We start from the raw sequence: 20,310 nt of genomic DNA, 5'->3' as shown, positions 1-20,310 counted from the left end.
GGTACTATTGACCAAGAATTGTTTTGGTCAAACTTGTCCAGTACCACCGTAGATAGCTGTCCATTGTTTTTGGTTCTTTATTCAACTGTCTGTGTTAAGTAGTAGGGATGAATGAGAAATTCACTCCATCAAGGTTTTTTTTAAATGAATTTTCCTGATTTGCACCTCATAGGGCTGAACATGGAAACTGGAACAATATACAGTTGGAAATCTGTACATTTCTGGGCTTGTGAAACACTCTGCAAAAGAAAGAAAGAAGTGTGATTGCCAACACACACACATTTGAAAAATGTGCAAAAAAAAATGGCAGACATTTCTAAAATGTGCACAGAGACTCTTTAGTCAACGGAGGCATGTATCCATGAATGTGTCCATGAATGCATTCACTTGAAAATTGCTCACAAATATACATACAGGTTTTTTCCATTATAGAGAGAGAGGGAGAGAGAGAGATCTGCACAGAACTGGCACAGAATGGGGGTGGGGGAAGGAAGTCCACAGAAACCGACTTGAGAGATCTGCTCATCCTTGTCAGCCTCAGTGAGTCTGACAGGCCTTATCCTTGCAACCTGTGGTATTAAAGACCACTGCAGAGACACAGGAACACAGGAAGCTGCCTTGTACTGACTCAGACCATGGGTCTATCTAGTCCAGTGTTGTCGACACTGACTGGCAGTGGCTCTCCAGGGTTTCAGGCAGGGTTTTTTTCCCCAGCCCTACCTGGAGATCTTCTGCATGCAAAGCAGGTGCTTTACCACTGAACTATGGCCCTTCCCCTAATTTAGTCTGCAATCCATGAGCCATTTACTTCAGAGGAGTCTCCTTGAAGACTCACTGAAGTCTGTATAACTTCGGCTGTAATTCAAATTACACCTATTAAAGACATAGCCCCATTAGACTCAGCGAGTCCTACTTCTGGATAAACAGGCTTAGGACTGGGTTAAGGAGAGGAGAACAGCGAACAATAAAAACAAAACAAAACAAAATAAAAAGGGCTCGGAGCCAGATGCAGTCCAAGGCCTGCCAATTGGGCATTGTTGTTCTACACATCATGGGGCATCAGGGCCACACGCACCCATCCACCTGTCTGTTTTGGAGGAAGAATCACATGAATTAGGTGCATGCACATTCCCGGGCATGTATGCGCTTGTCCACCTCATGCACTATGCCATGTCATTTGGGCATGCCCATCCCAGTTGCCTCCTCATGTGAGGAGACGCCTCTCTTCCTTAAAATGTGAACCTGTCCTATGCCATGACTGCAGTGGAGGAAGTTGTGTTTATGTTGGGAAGAGCCATGGCTCGGTAGAGCATATGCTTTGCATGCAATTCCCAGCAGTTGCAGTAGGGCTGGGAAAAAAATCATGCCCGAAACCCTGGAGAGTTGCTGCCAGTCAGTATCAACAATACTACAGCAATACCTGGAGAGTTTGAAAAAGCGGGAAGGTAGACATACTATTCCAATACAGTTTTATAATTGAAAACAAAAGGCTTCAACTTAAAATCGCTACAGGGAGCTACAAGAAGGTCAAGCTGCAGAAGCAACTATCCATATTCAAGCTCAGGCTTCCTCAATCTGGTGCCCTCCAGACTGCAACTCCCATAATTTCCAGCCAGTATGGCCATTCTCTGGGGATGGTGGGAGTTGCAGTCCAAAACATCTGGAGGGCACCAGGTTGGGGAAGGCTGAGCCTGGCTGTGTCTACTCTGAAGCTGGCATTACGATAAGTGTCTCCATGCATCCCTTCCCTGTGTGAACGTTTCTGTTCTGACACATTTTCTGTTTTGGCTTCATTGCTCCAGCTAGCCAAGCCAGGGACCTTTTGTCAAAGATGCTAGTGATTGACCCAGCCAAACGGATATCCGTGGATGAAGCCTTACAGCATCCGTACATTAATGTCTGGTATGACCCGGCAGAAGTGGAGGCGGTAAGTAAAACATTGTCTTTCACGCTAGGGCAGGGGTGTGGAACCTCTTTCAGCCAGAGGGCCAAATTTAGTTTCAGAGAAGCTCTTGGGGGCCACATTCCAATGGTGGGCAGGGCCGAAGGCAAAAAGGGGCAGGGGCAAAATACCAAAATCCCAGCATATTGTAGCTGAAAGCTCTTACTGCCACTAACGCAGTCTTAGGAGAGGCATTTCAACCTTTTAGAATGGGGAAAATAATGCTCAAAAGCCAGGAAACCACCCAATGACTGGTGGTAGGGGAAAGGGGGTGATGCCAGAGGAAGGGGGTGAGGCCATCTTGGGAACCCCTGCAGGACTGGATTGGGACTCCTGGCAAGCCAGATTTGGCCCATGGGCCTGAGGTTCAACACCCCCTGTTTTATGGTGTCAAAACCAACATTTTATGAACTCCGTGTTGATTTTTTTAACTAGTGTATTGCAAGGCTTCCCAAGCCACTGGATAATGTGCAAACAATGCCACATTCTCCCTTGATGTTCTGAACCACCACCGTTCATCCACACACACCCTTTAGGAGATGCGGATGGCCAACGTGTGGCAGGGGTCCAGAAAAGGTGCAAGGGGGTTGCGAAACTCCTGGACAAGCAGCAGGAGAGCCTAGGTGGGTTTGGCTATGCAAAAGGATCAGGAATATCCTTCCATCTGCCTCTCCATCCTTGTGCTGCTGCCCGCACCCTGGCTCAGTAGACAATCCCACATTAGTGAGGTTGCCGAGATTGGTAGTTCTGGGCTTGGAATATGAGGCAACCATTACAACTCCTGACTTCTTCTGTAGCTCACATTTTAATCCAAGTTGGGGAAGAATCCCCCTCCTAACCCACGCGCACCCAGCCAGTCTCCAACCCGCTTCTAACCCACTTATTGCACCGGTGCTCCAATGTTGGCAAATGATGGCAGTCAGGAAGAGGGAATGGAAGGAGGTCTATCAATGGCTGTTTGGCATGATGCTAGATGGAACCTCCATGGTCAGAGGAAATATACCTCTTGCTACAAAGGGCTGGGGACATACAGTGATGGGTTGTTAGGGTATTTTGCCTTCATGCCCTTGTAGGCTTAGGGTTAGGGATAGGGGAACGAGTGGTGTTCGGGATCACCTGGATTCTTCAAACATCATCTCACCACTTGTCTAGTGCCTGATTCCCTGCTTGCTCTGCACAAATAACCACACATGAGAGGGCCTTCTCTGCAGTGGCCCCACACCTTTGGAACAAGTTGCCTTCAGAGGTCTGCCATGGTCTGTCATTTCAGGCTTTTAAGAAGGCCTTGAAAATATATTATTTTACCTTGGTCTTCTCTTGATATGACTGCCATTGTTGCTTCTATTGCCATTATTGTTGTTGCCAGTTTTATTGTTGGCTTTTATTGTTGTTTTTATTGTGATTTTATTGTGCTTATGCTTTTATTGCTTTTTATTTTAACAGTTTTTATGAATTTTATTTTGTAAGCTGCCTGGGGAGGGCTTCTGCCCTGACAGGTGGCCAAGAAATATTTCAAATGAATAAATAAACAAACAAACAAATAAATGGGAAAATTGCATAAATCGAGCTGCAATCGAATGGGAGATTTGTGCAAATCTCCCTAAATTTGTTCAAATTTCCTCCGTAGTCTAATGCGGAGCTGATTCAATCTACTGAGGAAATTTGCGCAAATTAGGACATTTGTGCAAATCAAACTGGGAAACAGGAACGAGATGAACTTGAGGACATGTTTGACAATTTGCTAATATTTTTGGTGGACACCTGCTTGTGCTTTTGTTCAAACGGGGCATGCTTGCATGTTCTGCAAGCAGTAATGAAATTGTCTTACATCCCTATGTAGGCCTCCCAGAACTATTTTGCTAGCCATGATTGGAAACAGGATGGTGGACTGGTTGGATCCCTAGCAATAATGCATCCAAATCTGTTCTCCATGGATTGCATCTGTAGGCTTCTATGCCAGTTTCGAATGTTGATAGGATTCTGTTGTCCTGAAGCATTCAGCCATTTCAGTGCTGTGAAGTAATCATATGGGATTATTTATTTATTGGAAGCATTTTACTCCACTCTTTCACTGAAAAGGGCTCACAGAATAGCTTACAAAGATCCATAATTAGACTGTCACTGCTGTCAGCTTTCAATCTAAAAGACACGGTACAAAAGAAAAACGGATTGGGATGGCAGAGGGCAAAAGCAAATTGAAGCACTCGTTTTTAGTTGCAAAATTCTTATAACAACCAGCTGGAATAGAAGCAATTGGGGGAGAGGAGGAGCCAAAGCTGCAGGACTCTCAGCAGAGCTGATAGTGTCCCTGCTTCCCTTCTCTTCCTTGCCTCAGCCTGATGGCTGTTGCCAAGTGACAGTTGATAGAGGGAGGAGCCTGATGGGTTACCTGGGTGACAACCCACTTGGATGGCTTTAAAAGGGGATTAGACCAATTCATGGAGGATAAGGCTATCGATGGGTACTAGTCATGATGGCTAAATATTGCCTCCAGTATCAGAGGTGGTACATCTCTGAATATCAGTTGCTAGGCATTGGGAATATAAGCAGGAGGATTCTCTTGTGTTTATGTCCTTGTGTGGGCTTCCCAGAGGCATCTTCTCATGTTCTTATGTCATTCTAAGCAAATGCCCATATGATTCATATTGACAGAGCTATCCAGATGTACAAATCATAGCATTATGAGAAAAGGTTTTACATGAGTACCTCTGTAGCATGCTTCCTACTCGGAGGAGGTGGAAGACTCTCTCCAGCCACACTCTGTTGTTTTGATATCTACCTATAGCTCGTAGGAGAGGGAATCGAGAATAGCATGGCCATTCTTCCCTAGGAAGAATCATAAGCATCATTAACCCCCTGTTTGCCCTCTTGGGAAAAGGGTCAGGTGTTAGTGTGCAGTTATAGGAGGTGTAATCAATCCTTGCAATGCTCCTAAGATGCCCCAGAGAGCATCTCATAATCCTTCCCAATGTCAGTGTTGCTGTGCAAGTACATTCATTAACGCTTACGAGGTGCACAGTTGCCATGGTGATGAGGTACCATATGGAGAGATGGGTTGCAGTCTGCAAGCTTGTGTCATTTTTTGCTTTGACTATGAGATCTGAGAACCTATGGAGCCACACTGGGCCAGTAGCTGGCCAGAGGCCGAACTCCTGAGCATGTCTGAAAGCCTAATGAATAAAGAGTGATTTATTTCAAGACATCATGATGGAGTAATCCTACCACTTTTTAGGATTTTCAGAGCTCTCTTTGTCACACAGAGATGCAAATGTGCATTGCTTTTGACACTTGAATGTTTCTCTTATGGGAGTGTGAGCACACCCAAAAGTTCCCCTTGGTGTTGAGCTTGTGGTGGTCTTTTTCTCACTCTACCTTCTGCACTCTTCATTTCCCTGGAGCAAGAAGTATTTTGGGGAGAAATTCGTTCAATTCATATTTTAATGTGAACATGCTTAATTTTGCACTTTTGAACCATTCTTCTTCTTCTTCTTCTTCTTCTTCTTCTTCTTCTTCTTCTTCTTCTTCACATTTTTATACTGTCCCATAGCCGAAGCTCTCTGGATAGTTTACAAAGATTAAAAACATTAAAATACAGTATACAAAGTTTAAAAACCATTTACATGAAACACACGAACAGTATACACAGAGACAAAATATATCTAAAAACAGCTTTGACCAATCAACCACTATGTGCACTGGAACTCAGTTATCCTTCAAAATTCACACTTTTCCAAATTTTGCAGTGGAATGCTTCTATCAAAATGTGTACAAGAAAAAATACGATAGAGAAAATAATGTTCAAATATTCATTATATTCAGAAAAAAGCTTGCAAAAATGTGTATATTAGGCAAAATGCATACAGAAGTGCATGTATTCAGAGAAACGTGCACAGAAATGGTTATGAATTTTCATGCAAACATTTACAAACGAAATTCTCAAGGTTCGGGATGAACCAAACTTAAGACTGGATAAATTCTCAAAGTTCAAGATGAGATGAACTGAACTTAAGATATGAAAAAAAAGTGAAACTGAAATTGACAGATCCATCCAGCCCTACAAAACAGCCATAAACACCTTGTATATATGGCCACTGTGGCATGAAACCGTGCTAGGTAGATGCCCATCAATCAGCACTTATGTAAGACGTTTTAGGAAATTGACACAGATTTTTTCTATTCCAGTGGAGAATTGGCTGTGAATGAAGCTTTTGGAACAGTTCAGTGACTAGAATTGCTCCTCTCCTTTAATGCTATGGACATTGCATCCAAATAGAAGCTAGAGTTTAATCACATTTAATTCTTGGAAGTTCACACATGAGGCATCTGACACTTCATCTTACACCTACCCCCCAGCTTCTTCCATCCTTTGAACTCTCCAACCTGAATCCATCCTCTTGAACAAGCTTTCTTTGTGTAGCTGCAGGGAATGACCCTTATCTTTATTTTATCTTACTTTATGTTAAGAATGTCTAGACTCCCTTAGTGGATTCCAGGTCAGTGTACAGTAATAAAAATACAGTATTGTGAAAACAACATACTAACACCGTTCATATAACATAGAACTGAGAGGCAACAGACCCGTAAAAGAGTAGACAGAGGCAATAGAAACCTATTTAAAATGACATATTTTTCATTTTAATTAAGAATGCTTTGACCTGGCACCAAAAAGATTGTGATGTTGGTACAAGTCAGACTTCCTTAGGGAGGGCGTATCAAAGTCAGGAGACCAACACAAGGCCCTCTCCTTTGAAAAGGCATAGTGTAACTCACCAATTAATGATACTTGGAAAAGGGCCTCCTCTGAAGATCTTAATACACAGGCAGGATTGTATGGTAATAAAGTGCCCCTTCAGGTATTTGGGTCCCAAATAGGGATGTCAGAGAAATCTGCAGCAGAACCGAATGAGTTCAGATTAGGGATGTGCAAACCCACCCCTGACCAGTATCAGCGGGTGCCCACTGAAGCATCGCCCCCACTTGAGCCCCCCCCAGACCTGCGCTCAAGTCCCCACGAGCTCAGCAAACCACGCGCACTCACCCTGGGTCCTGTCCACGAGTGCCTGCCATTTTGCCCAGGTTTTTTTCATGAAAAAAGGAACTAATTAAAAATGTGCATATTAAATATGCACACATTTGGGCTGGGAAAGCTTGATCTACACAATATTAGAGGCATAATGCAGCAGACAGGCTTTTCCCCTCTCGGGTGGATTCTGTGGACTGGCGGACCAGTTTTCTAACATTTCTAAATTTTGCACAAATTTTGTCATTGAAAAATATGCAGAATAAAAAATACCCAGCCCCAAACGTGCATTTTCCCATAGGCTAAAACATGAAAATGCACATTTGGGGGAATGTATGCATTTTTGCGCGTCCCGAGTCCCAAGCGATTTAGGGCTTTCAAGGTAAGCATCAGCACCTTGAACTGGGCTCAGAAATGAATAGGCAGCCATTGTAATTCTGGAAGAATTGATGTAATATGGCTCCACCTAGCTGAACCAGTCAGAATTCCACCAGCCAAATTCTGAACTAATTAACGCTTCTGAATTGCCTTGAAGAGCAGCCCCTTTAGAATACTGCCCAGGTGCTTTGTGGCCTGTATAAGGTTTGGGGGATTCCTGCCATACATGAAAGAAAGAGACATATGGCTGGATGACTAGTGTAGTTTACTGTAACTGTCTGGGATGCGTGTAGCTGTTCATTTAATCTTTTAAGAGAGTCAGTGTGGTGTAGTGGTTAGAGTGTTGGTCTAGGACTAGGTTGGACTCAGGTTCCAATCCCGGCTCTGCCATGAACTTCACTGGGTGACTTTGAGCCAATCACGGACTCTCAGCCTAACCTATCTCACAGAGTTGTAAGGACAAAATGAGAGGAAGAGGATCATGAACGCCACCTTGGGCTCTTTGGAAGAAAGATGGGATATAAATGTAACAAAATAATAATGATTAAAAGCTTTAAAAGAGTCTTTTAACATACTTCCCCTGTCTGCCAGCTGATTACCGGGAACATGCTGTTGGTCCTTGTGTTACCGATGAGAAGTCACCCAGAAGCTTTTGCATTTGAGCAAAACCAGCTCACAATTGCAAATGTTATCATGCTTGTCGATCATTGCCTTGCCTGTCACCACATCAACTCTGTTTGTTGGGGGCCCTCTCCACACATAGCCCAACAATCTTGGAACTATCCTGGAACCCATGTGCCTACCCCCAATGCTCTCAGCAACCAACCTTCAAGAACCAGTGGGGATGGAGACAGGAAGTTACAGGTGAAACCACTGTGGGCAAGGGGCAGAGCAAGGTGCAATGGAGGCCACCTCCAGATTTTTCTCCAGAAGGCAGAAAGCATGACTTCTTCCTCCTTTGTTATTGTGCATGCATCATAGGAGGGAAAAGGCCTGATGGGAGATATAGTACTCTTCCATATTCACACCAAGACAAATGGAAGGGGAGACAACAATTCTCATTGCTGGATTTTCTAACTTGGCATCTCTTGTTAGTTTGCAGGCACACATCCAAAATGAAAGGAGGTCTACGAACAGTGCCAGCTCCAGGTTTTTGAGGGCCCTTGTGCAAGGCACCTTCAATGGGCTCCCTCCCTCAGTGAGCCTACCTACCCACCACCATTACCACTATCTGCTATTGATCCTCATCCTCTTTCTCATCACTGCTGTCACTTGCTTGCTTGCTTGACAGGTAGAGAACCAGTGAGCAAGTAAGCAAAGGCATCTTCTGCTCCTCCTCACCACCACCATTTTCTGGGGCAGAGCAAGAGGCAGTTGAACAAGCAGGTTGCAGTGTTGAAGAGGGGGCGCAACTCCAGGGAGCTCCTGTCAGTGGGCCCCTGCTAGGGTGCGGGCCTTCAGCAGGTGCCCCACCATGCCTACGCTTGATGCCAGCCCAGGCTACAAACAAATAGAATAGAGAGCCCAGGAAATCCTCATGGCAGGCCTGAGTCCCTGCCTGAGGCATCCCCCACCAAGCTAATTTAAGTTGTAGCAGGGCTCCTTTGTCTTCCCTCCACCCTTCCAACAGGCTGATCAGGAATGTCTGGTAAACAATGGTCTAGTTTATGTAGTCAATTGCAGCTGTTTTTCCTCCAGGCTAGTCCTCCAGTGATGCCATGACTTAGAGAAACATGTCCTGTGAACCAATGGCTAATAGGTATCCTTAGCCACCCAAAAAGTGCTGTAGTGATTGTGGAAATTTCTGTATGCCTATAATGGAAGCTCCCCTTCATGGATCACTGCCTTGTTGTGGCGAAGGGGCTTGCGTAACTCAGTGAAGCCATAAGCTATGCCGTGCAGGGCCACCCAAGACGGACAGGTCATGGCAGAGAGTTCTGACAAAATGTGGTCCACTGGAGAAGGAAATGGCAACCCACTCCAGTATTCTTGCCAAGAAAACCCCATGGAATGTATCACAAGGCTAAAAGATATGACGCCGGAAGATGAGCCCCTCAGGTCGGAAGGTGTCCAATATGCTACTGGGGAAGAGCAGAGGGTATTTCCAAGTAGCGCCAGAAAGAGTGAAGCGGCTGGGCCAAAGCCGAAAGGACACTCAGCTGTGGATGTGTCTGGTGGTGAAAAGAAAATCCGATGCTGTAAAGAACAATATTGTTTAGGAACCTGGAATGTCAGATCAATGAATCAAGGTAAGCTGGAGGTGGTCAAACATGAGATGGCAAGATTGAACATCGACATCTTGGGAATCAGCGAACTAAAATGGACAGGCATGGGCGAATTTAATTCAGGTGACCATCATATCTACTATTGTGGGCAAGAATCCCTTAGAAGAAATGGAGTAGCACTCATAGTCAACAAAAGGGTGGGAAAAGCAGTACTGGGGTACAATCTTAAAAATGATAGAATGATCTCAGTACGAATCCAAGGCAAACCATTCAACATCACAGTAATTCAAGTCTATGCCCCAACCACTGATGCCGAAGAAGCTGAGGTTGATCGGTTCTATGAAGACCTACAACACCTTCTAGAACTCACACCAAAAAAAGATGTCCTCTTCATCATAGGGGATTGGAATGCTAAAGTAGGAAGTCAAGAAATCACCGGGATAACAGGCAGGCATGGCCTTGGTGTACAAAATGAAGCAGGTCAAAAGCTAATAGAGTTTTGCCAAGAGAACATGCTGATCATAGCAAACACTCTTTTCCAACAGCACAAGAGGCGACTCTACACATGGACGTCACCAGATGGTCAATATCGAAATCAGATTGATTATGTCCTTTGCAGCCAAAGATGGAGAAGCTCCATACAGTCAGTAAAAACAAGACCTGGAGCTGACTGTGGCTCAGATCATGAGCTGCTTCTTGCAAAATTTCGGCTTAAATTGAAGAACGTCGGGAAAACCACTAAACCGTTCAGGTATGACCTAAATCATATCCCTGATGAATATACAGTGGAGGTGAGGAATAGATTTCAGGGATTAGACCTGATAGACAGAGTGCCTGAGGAACTATGGACGGAGGTCCGTAACATTGTTCAGGAGGCAGCAATGAAATCCATCCCAAAGAAAAAGAAATGCAAGAAAGCAAAGTGTCTGTCTGATGAAGCTTTACAAGTAGCTCACGAAAGAAGGGAAGCGAAAAGCAAGGGAGAAAGGGGAAGATATACCCAACTGAACGCAGAGTTCCAGAGAATAGCAAGGAGAGACAAGAAGGCCTTCTTAAATGAACAATGCAAAGAAATCGAGGAAAACAACAGAATGGGAAAGACTAGAGATCTCTTCAAGAAAATTGGAGATCTCAAGGGAACGTTTTGTGCAAAGACGGGCATGATAAAGGACAAAGAAGGCAGGGACCTAACAGAAGCAGATGAGATTAAGAAGAGGTGGCAAGAATACACAGAAGAACTATACAGGAAAGATCTGAATGTCCCTGATAGCCATGATAGTGCGCTCACTGAACTTGAGCCGGACATCCTCGAGAGTGAAGTCAAGTGGGCCTTAGGAAGCATTAGTAACAACAAAGCTAGCAGAGATGACAGTATTCCAGCCGAGCTATTTAAAATCCTAAAAGATGATGCTGTTAAAGTGCTGCATTCAATATGCCAACAAATCTGGAACACTCAACAGTGGCCACAAGACTGGAAAAGGTCAGTTTACATTCCAATTCCAAAGAAGGGCAATGCCAAAGAGTGTTCAAACTACCACACAATTGCGCTCATTTCACATGCCAGCAAGGTGATGCTCAAAATCCTACAAGCTAGGCTTCAGCAGTATGTGAACCGAGAACTACCGGAAGTACAAGCTGGGTTTCGAAGAGGCAGAGGAACTAGAGATCAAATCGCCAACATTCGCTGGATCATGGAGAAAGCAAGAGAATTCCAGAAAAACGTCTATTTCTGCTTCATTGACTATGCTAAAGCCTTTGATTGTGTGGATCACAACAAACTGTGGCAAATTCTTAAAGTGATGGGAGTACCAGACCACCTTACCTGTCTCCTGAGAAACCTGTACGAGGGTCAAGAAGCAACAGTCAGAACCAGACATGGAACAACCGATTGGTTCAAAATTGGGAAAGGAGTACGACAAGGCTGCATATTGTCACCCTGCTTATTTAACTTATATGCAGAGTACATCATGAGAAATGCCGGGTTGGATGAATCACAGGTCGGAATTAAGACTGCCGGGAGAATTATCAACAACCTCCGATATGCAGACAATACCACCCTAATGGCAGAAAGCGAAGAGGATCTCAAGAGCCTCTTGTTGAGGGTGAAAGAGGAGAGTGCAAAAGCTGGTTTGAAACTCAACATTAAAAAAAAACTAAGATCATGGCATCTGGCCCCATCACTTCCTGCCATATAGAAGGGGAAGAAATGGAAGCAGTGACAGATTTTACTTTCTTGGGCTCCAAGATCACCGCAGACGGTGACTGTAGCCATGAAATTAAAAGACGCTTGCTCCTTGGGAGGAAAGCTATGGCCAACCTAGACAGCATAGTAAGAAGCAGAGACATCACCTTGCCGACAAAGGTCCGTCTAATCAAAGCTATGGTTTTCCCAGTAGTAATGTATGGCTGTGAGAGCTGGACTATAAGGAAGGCTGAGCGCCGAAGAATTGATGCTTTCGAACTGTGGTGCTGGAGAAGACTCTTACGAGTCCCCTGGACTGCAAGGAGGTCCAATCAGTCCATCCCAAAGGAAATCAACTCTGAGTGTTCATTGGAAGGACAGATAATGAAGCTGAAGCTCCAATATTTTGGCCACCTAATGCGAAGAGAAAACTCCCTGGAAAAGACCCTGATGCTGGGAAAGACTGAAGGCAAAAGGAGAAGGGGACGGCAGAGGATGAGATGGCTAGATAGCATCATGGATGCAATGAATATGAACTTGAGCACGCTCCGGGAGAGAGCGCAGGACAGGAAGGCCTGGTGTGCTATGGTCCATGGGGTCACGAAGAGTCGGACACGACTGAACAACAAATAATGGAAGCTACTGTGTTACAAGTGTGTAACTTAGAATAAAGATTGAACAACCCCCTTATTTGCCACAGGCTCTGTTGAAGCCCCCAGCTCTCCCTTCTCCCAGGCTGCTCTGTCAGCTGATACTGGGCCACGCCTCTGCCAAAGAATGAGATGGAGAACATCTCCTACAAAGGATGATTTTCTTTTTCTCAGTATTCTCCAACTTGCATCAGTGTTATTCCCATTTTACACCGGAGAACTGGGGCCAAAAGACCGTGAAATGCCTAAAAGCTGGTATGTGTGTGTGAGAGTTAAACTAAGGCCTTCAAAATCTAACACTCTGCTCCCAGAGCAGAGGCTTATAAGAATTCTTGCTTCATCTTTAATTGTATTTTCCTGTCTCTAAAACCTCCAGCCTATTGGCCTAATCCAGCCCACAGAGGTTTCCCAGCCAGCCTGTGGTGCCTTCAGGGATTCCTGCAGGGGGAAGGGTTTTGTATGCAATTTCCCCTAATAAACACATTTTCGTACTCAACATTTGCTAATATACACAATTGTACACACTTTCCACAATACATTATTTTTTGTGTTTATGCAGTATGTTTCCTAATAGGCACATTTTTGTATGGCATTTTTGAGCAGAGAACTGTATCGCAAAATTCAAAGAAGTGCACAGCCTGAGGGATAATTGTGTTTCGATCTGCATAATAGTCCAGAAAGTGTGAATTAGGATTAGTTCACTTAAAAATGCAGACCAAACTAAAATTTCCCCAGTCCCTACTTGGCATGCATCTCAGTGCCACCTGTTTTGCTGGCTCTGCTCCAATGCCTTTCACAGCAGCCGGAAACACCAAAATGTAGCAGGAGAAGCTTCACTTTGCATGGAACTAAGTGGTTTTAGTGGCTTCTTCTGCTTGATTTTTGTGGTTATTAAATACATAAGAGCACTGCTGGGGGGAAAGATATCAACCTTATGTGGCAGCTGGGGCCACAAGTTAGAGGTCTGATTGGGGAATTAAAGGATTCAGATAAACAAAGCTATATTAACAAAGTTTCTTTCAATTTCAAATGAGTAATAATAAATGACAATTACTTTCCCCTCCCTCCCTTTTCCTTTCTTGCTATTCCTTAAGTCCCATTACTATGTGCGCACACAGGGTCTTTGCTCTTCCTTCTCCAACTGTTAGCTGCTTGGATATCTTTTATGTAGCAGGCCTCCAGCTCTTGACTGCTCCTTAAAGCTGTTCTGTCCCCTGATGGTCTGGTAAGCTCCTCGTCTTGGCTTCCTGCTCATACACTCATTAAAAACCTTTTCTTCCCAAAGCCACCTTCCTTCCCTTCCTCTTCTCCATCTCTCCAACTACTTTTCTTAACAGCTCTCCTCCCACCTTCCATTTTCCCAAGCAACTGCTGCTATGGCTCTCCCCTTGTCACCTTCCACTCGCCTGGCTTACTTATTCCATGTCACGCTTACTTAAGACCATCAACATCTGGTAGGAATCATAGAATGATAGAATAGTAGGGTTGGAAGGGGCCTACAAGGCCACTGAGTCCAACCCCCTGCTCAATGCAGGAATCCAAGTCAGAGCATCATGCTCTGACTCACCAATCAGAGGATCCTGCTTGCAGATGTGTGTGCAAGGAGCATGGCAGTGCAGTGACAGTCCTATGGTCAAAGCTGAAACAGTTATATTCGTAGAATGAGCTGAGCCAAATGCTTCAATCATCCTTTCCCATCCAGGTGCCCTCCAGATGTGTTGGCCATTCTGGCTAGGAATTATGGGAGTCCAACACATCTGGACCATACCAGGTTGGGGGAGGCTGTCCTAAGGCAAAACTCTTTGATGAAACCGAGATTGTCATGCCACTGTCTGAAACCTCCCCAGCTACAATATGGTATAATAAGTCAAGCAAACCCATGAGCCTTGCCAGTATAATTACAAATGAGTCATGTAGCATTTCATGGAAGGCATTTACACAGGCAATTTCCTCTTGATTTTTGTAGTTTGCAAACAGAACTTCCATTGAGCTTTCAACACTATGGGCTATACATCTCAACTGTGCAAAGAGCTGACCTCTTTTATTTTATTTGATTGAAAAAAAAAAGAATGGCATATCTATGATGAAGTAAGTTGTTGTATACAGCTCTTTTAGATCTAGCCCCTTTTTTCTGGATGTGTGTTGTCTGTGAGCAGCTTTAGATTGTGATTACAGTGATGGTTTGTGGAAGTGTATGAATAATCAGCCTATTGATGGCTACAAGTGCATTTATAGATGCATTCTTCTTAACACCTTCTTCCTACTGGTTAAATTACTCATCCTGGGTCAGATGGTACTGTTTCTCTTTGTTTATTGGAAGATTATGATATACCCAGGAAGAGTGTTGGCAGATTATTCTGCCTGGCTGAGCTGCTGCAGAAGGCTGTGAAGCTATGTAACACTGGTGGCATTGGGGGATGCTTGAGCTCAGTCAGGCAAATTATTCCTTAGAAATTACAGTGGTTCAATTTGAGAACATCAAAAGGTTTTATTTATCAATGAAATACCAGGCCTCTTCTCTGTCTGTCTGTCTGTCTGTCTCTCTGTATGTGTTTCCCATCATCCCCCTCTTAAGCTTCCAAGCATTGTTCACCTTAGGGACTGCCTATCGAGTTGCGTAAGGCATACACTCTGACTTTTTGTTACACAATTCACACCCAGCTGTTAATGTATGAGTAAACACTCTTAACAGATAATCCCGTACACACATAACTTGGGTGTAAGTTCTGTTGTACTCAGTGGTAGTTACTCTTGGGCAGACATGTGTAAGACTGTGCTGTTAATCTCTTATTGCCTAATTTTCTGTATGTTTTTCTACCTTGTTCTGTTCTCCTCCAAGGCCACAAAACCCAGAATTGTCCATCAGAAGCAATACACAATACACCCTGGAATGCAATATCCATCCAGCAGGCCTAATAAACGAAGTTGGGATTGGTAAAAGACAGAAGTATCAGATCTGGACAAGGGAACATCAGAATAAGCTACTTAAACACTATAGAGGGGAACTGGGACCATTAAATATATAGCTCAGCATTTGTAGAAAATGCCAGGGGTTTCATGTCAAGAGCTTAACCCAGAGGTAATGACCCTGCACATCTTCCTGGGATTTACAGCACTGAACATGTTAAGTGAAGAAGAGGTAAGCTAGATGGCATCCCAGCCAGGATGGAGAACCCTAAGCCAGTTAAAACCTCATTTTACAAGTCTATTAAAAGTTTATGATTGTTTCCCAGGCTACAGAGGAGCAGTAAAAATATGATGTCTCTTTCAAATGGCAGGGAGTGTAATGAGACTGGGAAATGGCAGAAAGAAGGTGAGAGAGCCTTCTCCCCTTCTGACAGGTTTGAAAAACTGTAGACTCCGGTGGTCTTTCTCTAAATGCCAGGCTGTGACCTGCTACTAACTAGAGGGAAAGGTATGTTATTACTCAGACAATGTGCTGTTCATTCACAATGAATGAAGTACGGGCTGGAGCCTGGTGGTTGCCCCAAAGAGTGCTTTGTAAGAAAATACAACCCAACACAAACCTGGCTTTTTGACCTCAGAGTGCTAGTAAACCATTATACTGCTGTCTTGTTGTTTAGGAACAGATTGGCTTTTGACTCCTACTGAGTCTGTGTATGTCTTAGGGATAGGTGAACATGCAGTGTTCGAGATGGCTAGGATTCTCCGAACGTCGTCTCACTGCTCATCCAGTGCCCGATTCCTGTTCGCATTTGCAATTGCTGCTTAGTCTGTATGAATGAGAAAAGTACACAAATTGAGCAGGGATCAAATGTGAAATATGTGCAAATTTCCCCTAACTTACACAAATTTCCAAATTTGCGCAACTTTCCTCCATAGACTCCCCTTCATGGATCACTGCCTTGTTGTGGTGAAGGGGCTTGCGTAACTCAGTGAAGCCATAAGCTATGCCGTGCAGGGCCACCCAAGACGGACAGGTCATGGCAGAGAGTTCTGACAAAATGTGGTCCACTGGAGAAGGAAATGGCAACCCACTCCAGTATTCTTGCCAAGAAAACCCCATGGAATGTATCACAAGGCTAAAAGATATGACGCCGGAAGATGAGCCCCTCAGGTCGGAAGGTGTCCAATATGCTACTGGGGAAGAGCAGAGGGTATTTCCAAGTAGCGCCAGAAAGAGTGAAGCAGCTGGGCCAAACCGGAAAGGACACTCAGCTGTGGATGTGTCTGGTGGTGAAAAGAAAATCCGATGCTGTAAAGAACAATATTGTTTAGGAACCTGGAATGTCAGATCAATGAATCAAGGTAAGCTGGAGGTGGTCAAACATGAGATGGCAAGATTGAACATCGACATCTTGGGAATCAGCGAACTAAAATGGACAGGCATGGGCGAATTTAATTCAGGTGACCATCATATCTACTATTGTGGGCAAGAATCCCTTAGAAGAAATGGAGTAGCACTCATAGTCAACAAAAGGGTGGGAAAAGCAGTACTGGGGTACAATCTTAAAAATGATAGAATGATCTCAGTACGAATCCAAGGCAAACCATTCAACGTCACAGTAATTCAAGTCTATGCCCCAACCACTGAGGCCGAAGAAGCTGAGGTTGATCGGTTCTATGAAGACCTACAACACCTTCTAGAACTAACACCAAAAAAAGATGTCCTCTTCATCATAGGGGATTGGAATGCTAAAGTAGGAAGTCAAGAAATCACCGGGATAACAGGCAGGCATGGCCTTGGTGTACAAAATGAAGCAGGTCAAAAGCTAATAGAGTTTTGCCAAGAGAACATGCTGATCATAGCAAACACTCTTTTCCAACAGCACAAGAGGCGACTCTACACATGGACGTCACCAGATGGTCAATATCGAAATCAGATTGATTATGTCCTTTGCAGCCAAAGATGGAGAAGCTCCATACAGTCAGTCAAAACAAGACCTGGAGCTGACTGTGGCTCAGATCATGAGCTGCTTCTTGCAAAATTTTGGCTTAAATTGAAGAACGTCGGGAAAACCACTAAACCGTTCAGGTATGACCTAAATCATATCCCTGATGAATATACAGTGGAGGTGAGGAATAGATTTCAGGGATTAGACCTGATAGACAGAGTGCCTGAGGAACTATGGACGGAGGTCCGTAACATTGTTCAGGAGGCAGCAACGAAATCCATCCCAAAGAAAAAGAAATGCAAGAAAGCAAAGTGGCTGTCTGAGGAGGCTTTACAAGTAGCTCACGAAAGAAGGGAAGCGAAAAGCAAGGGAGAAAGGGGAAGATATACCCAACTGAATGCAGAGTTCCAGAGAATAGCAAGGAGAGACAAGAAGGCCTTCTTAAATGAACAATGCAAAGAAATCGAGGAAAACAACAGAATGGGAAAGACTAGAGATCTCTTCAAGAAAATTGGAGATCTCAAGGGAACGTTTTGTGCAAAGACGGGCATGATAAAGGACAAAGAAGGCAGGGACCTAACAGAAGCAGATGAGATTAAGAAGAGGTGGCAAGAATACACAGAAGAACTATACAGGAAAGATCTGAATGTCCCTGATAGCCATGATAGTGCGGTCACTGAACTTGAGCTGGACATCCTAGAGAGTGAAGTCAAGTGGGCCTTAGGAAGCATTAGTAACAACAAAGCTAGCGGAGATGACAGTATTCCAGCCGAGCTATTTAAAATCCTAAAAGATGATGCTGTTAAAGAGCTGCATTCAATATGCCAACAAATCTGGAACACTCAACAGTGGCCACAAGACTGGAAAAGGTCAGTTTACATTCCAATTCCAAAGAACGGCAACGCCAAAGAGTGTTCAAACTACCGCACAATTGCACTCATTTCACATGCCAGCAAGGTGATGCTCAAAATCCTACAAGCTAGGCTTAAGCAGTATGCGAACCGAGAACTACCAGAAGTACAAGCTGGGTTTAGAAGAGGCAGAGGAACTAGAGATCAAATCGCCAACATTCGCTGGATCATGGAGAAAGCAAGAGAATTCCAGAAAAATGTCTATTTCTGCTTCACTGACTACGCTAAAGCCTTTGATTGTGTGGATCACAACAAACTGTGGCAAATTCTTAAAGTGATGGGAGTACCAGACCACCTTACCTGTCTCCTGAGAAACCTGTACGAGGGTCAAGAAGCAACAGTAAGAACCAGACATGGAACAACCGATTGGTTCAAAATTGGGAAAGGAGTACGACAAGGCTGCATATTGTCACCCTGCTTATTTAACTTATATGCAGAGTACATCATGAGAAATGCCGGGTTGGATGAATCACAGGTCGGAATTAAGATTGCTGGGAGAATTATCAACAACCTCCGATATGCAGACGATACCACCCTAATGGCAGAAAGCGAAGAGGATCTCAAGAGCCTCTTGTTGAGGGTGAAAGAGGAGAGTGCAAAAGCTGGTTTGAAACTCAACATTAAAAAAACTAAGTTCATGGCATCTGGCCCCATCACTTCCTGGCATATAGAAGGGGAAGAAATGGAAGCAGTGACAGATTTTACTTTCTTGGGCTCCAAGATCACCGCAGACGGTGACTGTAGCCATGAAATTAAAAGACGCTTGCTCCTTGGGAGGAAAGCTATGGCAAACCTAGACAGCATAGTAAGAAGCAGAGACATCACCTTGCCGACAAAGGTCCGTCTAATCAAAGCTATGGTTTTCCCAGTAGTAATGTATGGCTGTGAGAGCTGGACTATAAGGAAGGCTGAGCGCTGAAGAATTGATGCTTTTGAACTGTGGTGCTGGAGAAGACTCTGACGAGTCCCCTGGACTGCAAGGAGGTCAAATCAGTCAATCCTAAAGGAAATCAACCCTGAGTGCTCATTGGAAGGACAGATACTGAAGCTGAAGCTGAAATATTTTGGCCACCTAATGCGAAGAGAAAACTCTCTGGAACAGACCCTGATGCTGGGAAAGACTGAAGGCAAAAGGAGAAGGGGACGGCAGAGGATGAGATGGCTAGATAGCATCACGGATGCAATGAATATGAACTTGAGCACGCTCCGGGAGAGAGCGCAGGACAGGAAGGCCTGGCGTACTATGGTCCATGGGGTCACGAAGAGTCGGACACGACTGAACGACTGAACAACAACAACAACAACCTCCATAGACTATACGTTATACGTGGGGCTGCCTTTGAAAACGGTCTGGAAACTTCAGCTGGTCCAAAATAGGGCAGCAAGACTGTTAACAGGGACTGGCCTGCAAGCTCATATTACGCCAGTACTTTTTCAGTTGCACTGGCTGCCAGTCCATTTCCGGGCCCGATTCAAAGTGCTGGTGTTAACATTCAAAGCCCTTAACGGCTTGGGGCCAGGTTACCTGAAGGATCGCCTCCTCCCATATGTGCCTGCCCGGACCTTAAGATCATCATCAGCGGCCCTTCTCCGTGAGCCCCTGCCAAAGGAAGTGAGGCGGGTGGCTACTAGGAGGAGGGCTTTTTCTGCTGTGGCACCCCCGCTCTGGAATGAGCTCCCTAGTGAGGTTCGCCTGGCGCCTACATTGTATTCCTTTCGGTGCCAGGTGAAGACCTTTTTATTTTCCCAGGCATTTTAGCATTTTAGCTTTCTAAATTTTTATCTTTGCTGTTTTAAATCTGTATTTTAAACTCCTGCACTGCTGCTAGGTTTTATTGTGGTTGTATTGTTATATTGTGGTTTTAATGTTCTGTATATTTTAAATTGTTTTATTGTGTGTTGCTTGGATTTAATTTTTGTGAACCGCCCAGAGAGCTTTGGCTATTGGGCGGTATAGAAATGAAATGAATGAATAAATAAATAAATAGACTAAAGCAGGGCTGATTCAGGGAAATTTGCACAAATAGGAAATGTGCACAACAGAGAACTGGGAAAGTTATATACATTGAATGCGAGTGCATGCGCAGCAATTTGTGAATATTTTCGGCAGAAACATGCTTGCATTCCCCTTCAGGGCTTTGAACAG

At 44.4% G+C, this 20,310-nt stretch overlaps 1 protein-coding gene across 9 annotated transcripts in view; it reads left to right on the top strand.

The window, feature by feature from the left end:
* Positions 1–20,310, top strand: part of MAPK10 (mitogen-activated protein kinase 10) — a 413,215-nt gene that overhangs the window by 375,115 nt on the left and 17,790 nt on the right. For all 9 annotated transcript variants that reach the window (XM_084860214.1, XM_084860212.1, XM_084860211.1 and 6 more), the window contains one exon: positions 1,803–1,927. In XM_084860214.1, the coding sequence (XP_084716340.1) occupies positions 1,803–1,927 (125 nt within the window). The remainder of the gene's footprint in view (positions 1–1,802; positions 1,928–20,310) is intronic.

This window comes from Heloderma suspectum, chromosome 5 (genome assembly GCF_057233095.1).
Source record: "Heloderma suspectum isolate Gila_16-S chromosome 5, 16-S_ref, whole genome shotgun sequence".
Taxonomy (NCBI): Eukaryota; Metazoa; Chordata; class Lepidosauria; order Squamata; family Helodermatidae; genus Heloderma; species Heloderma suspectum.
The sequence above is the reverse complement of the archived record's forward strand: the minus strand, read 5'-3'. Positions and strand labels throughout refer to the sequence as shown.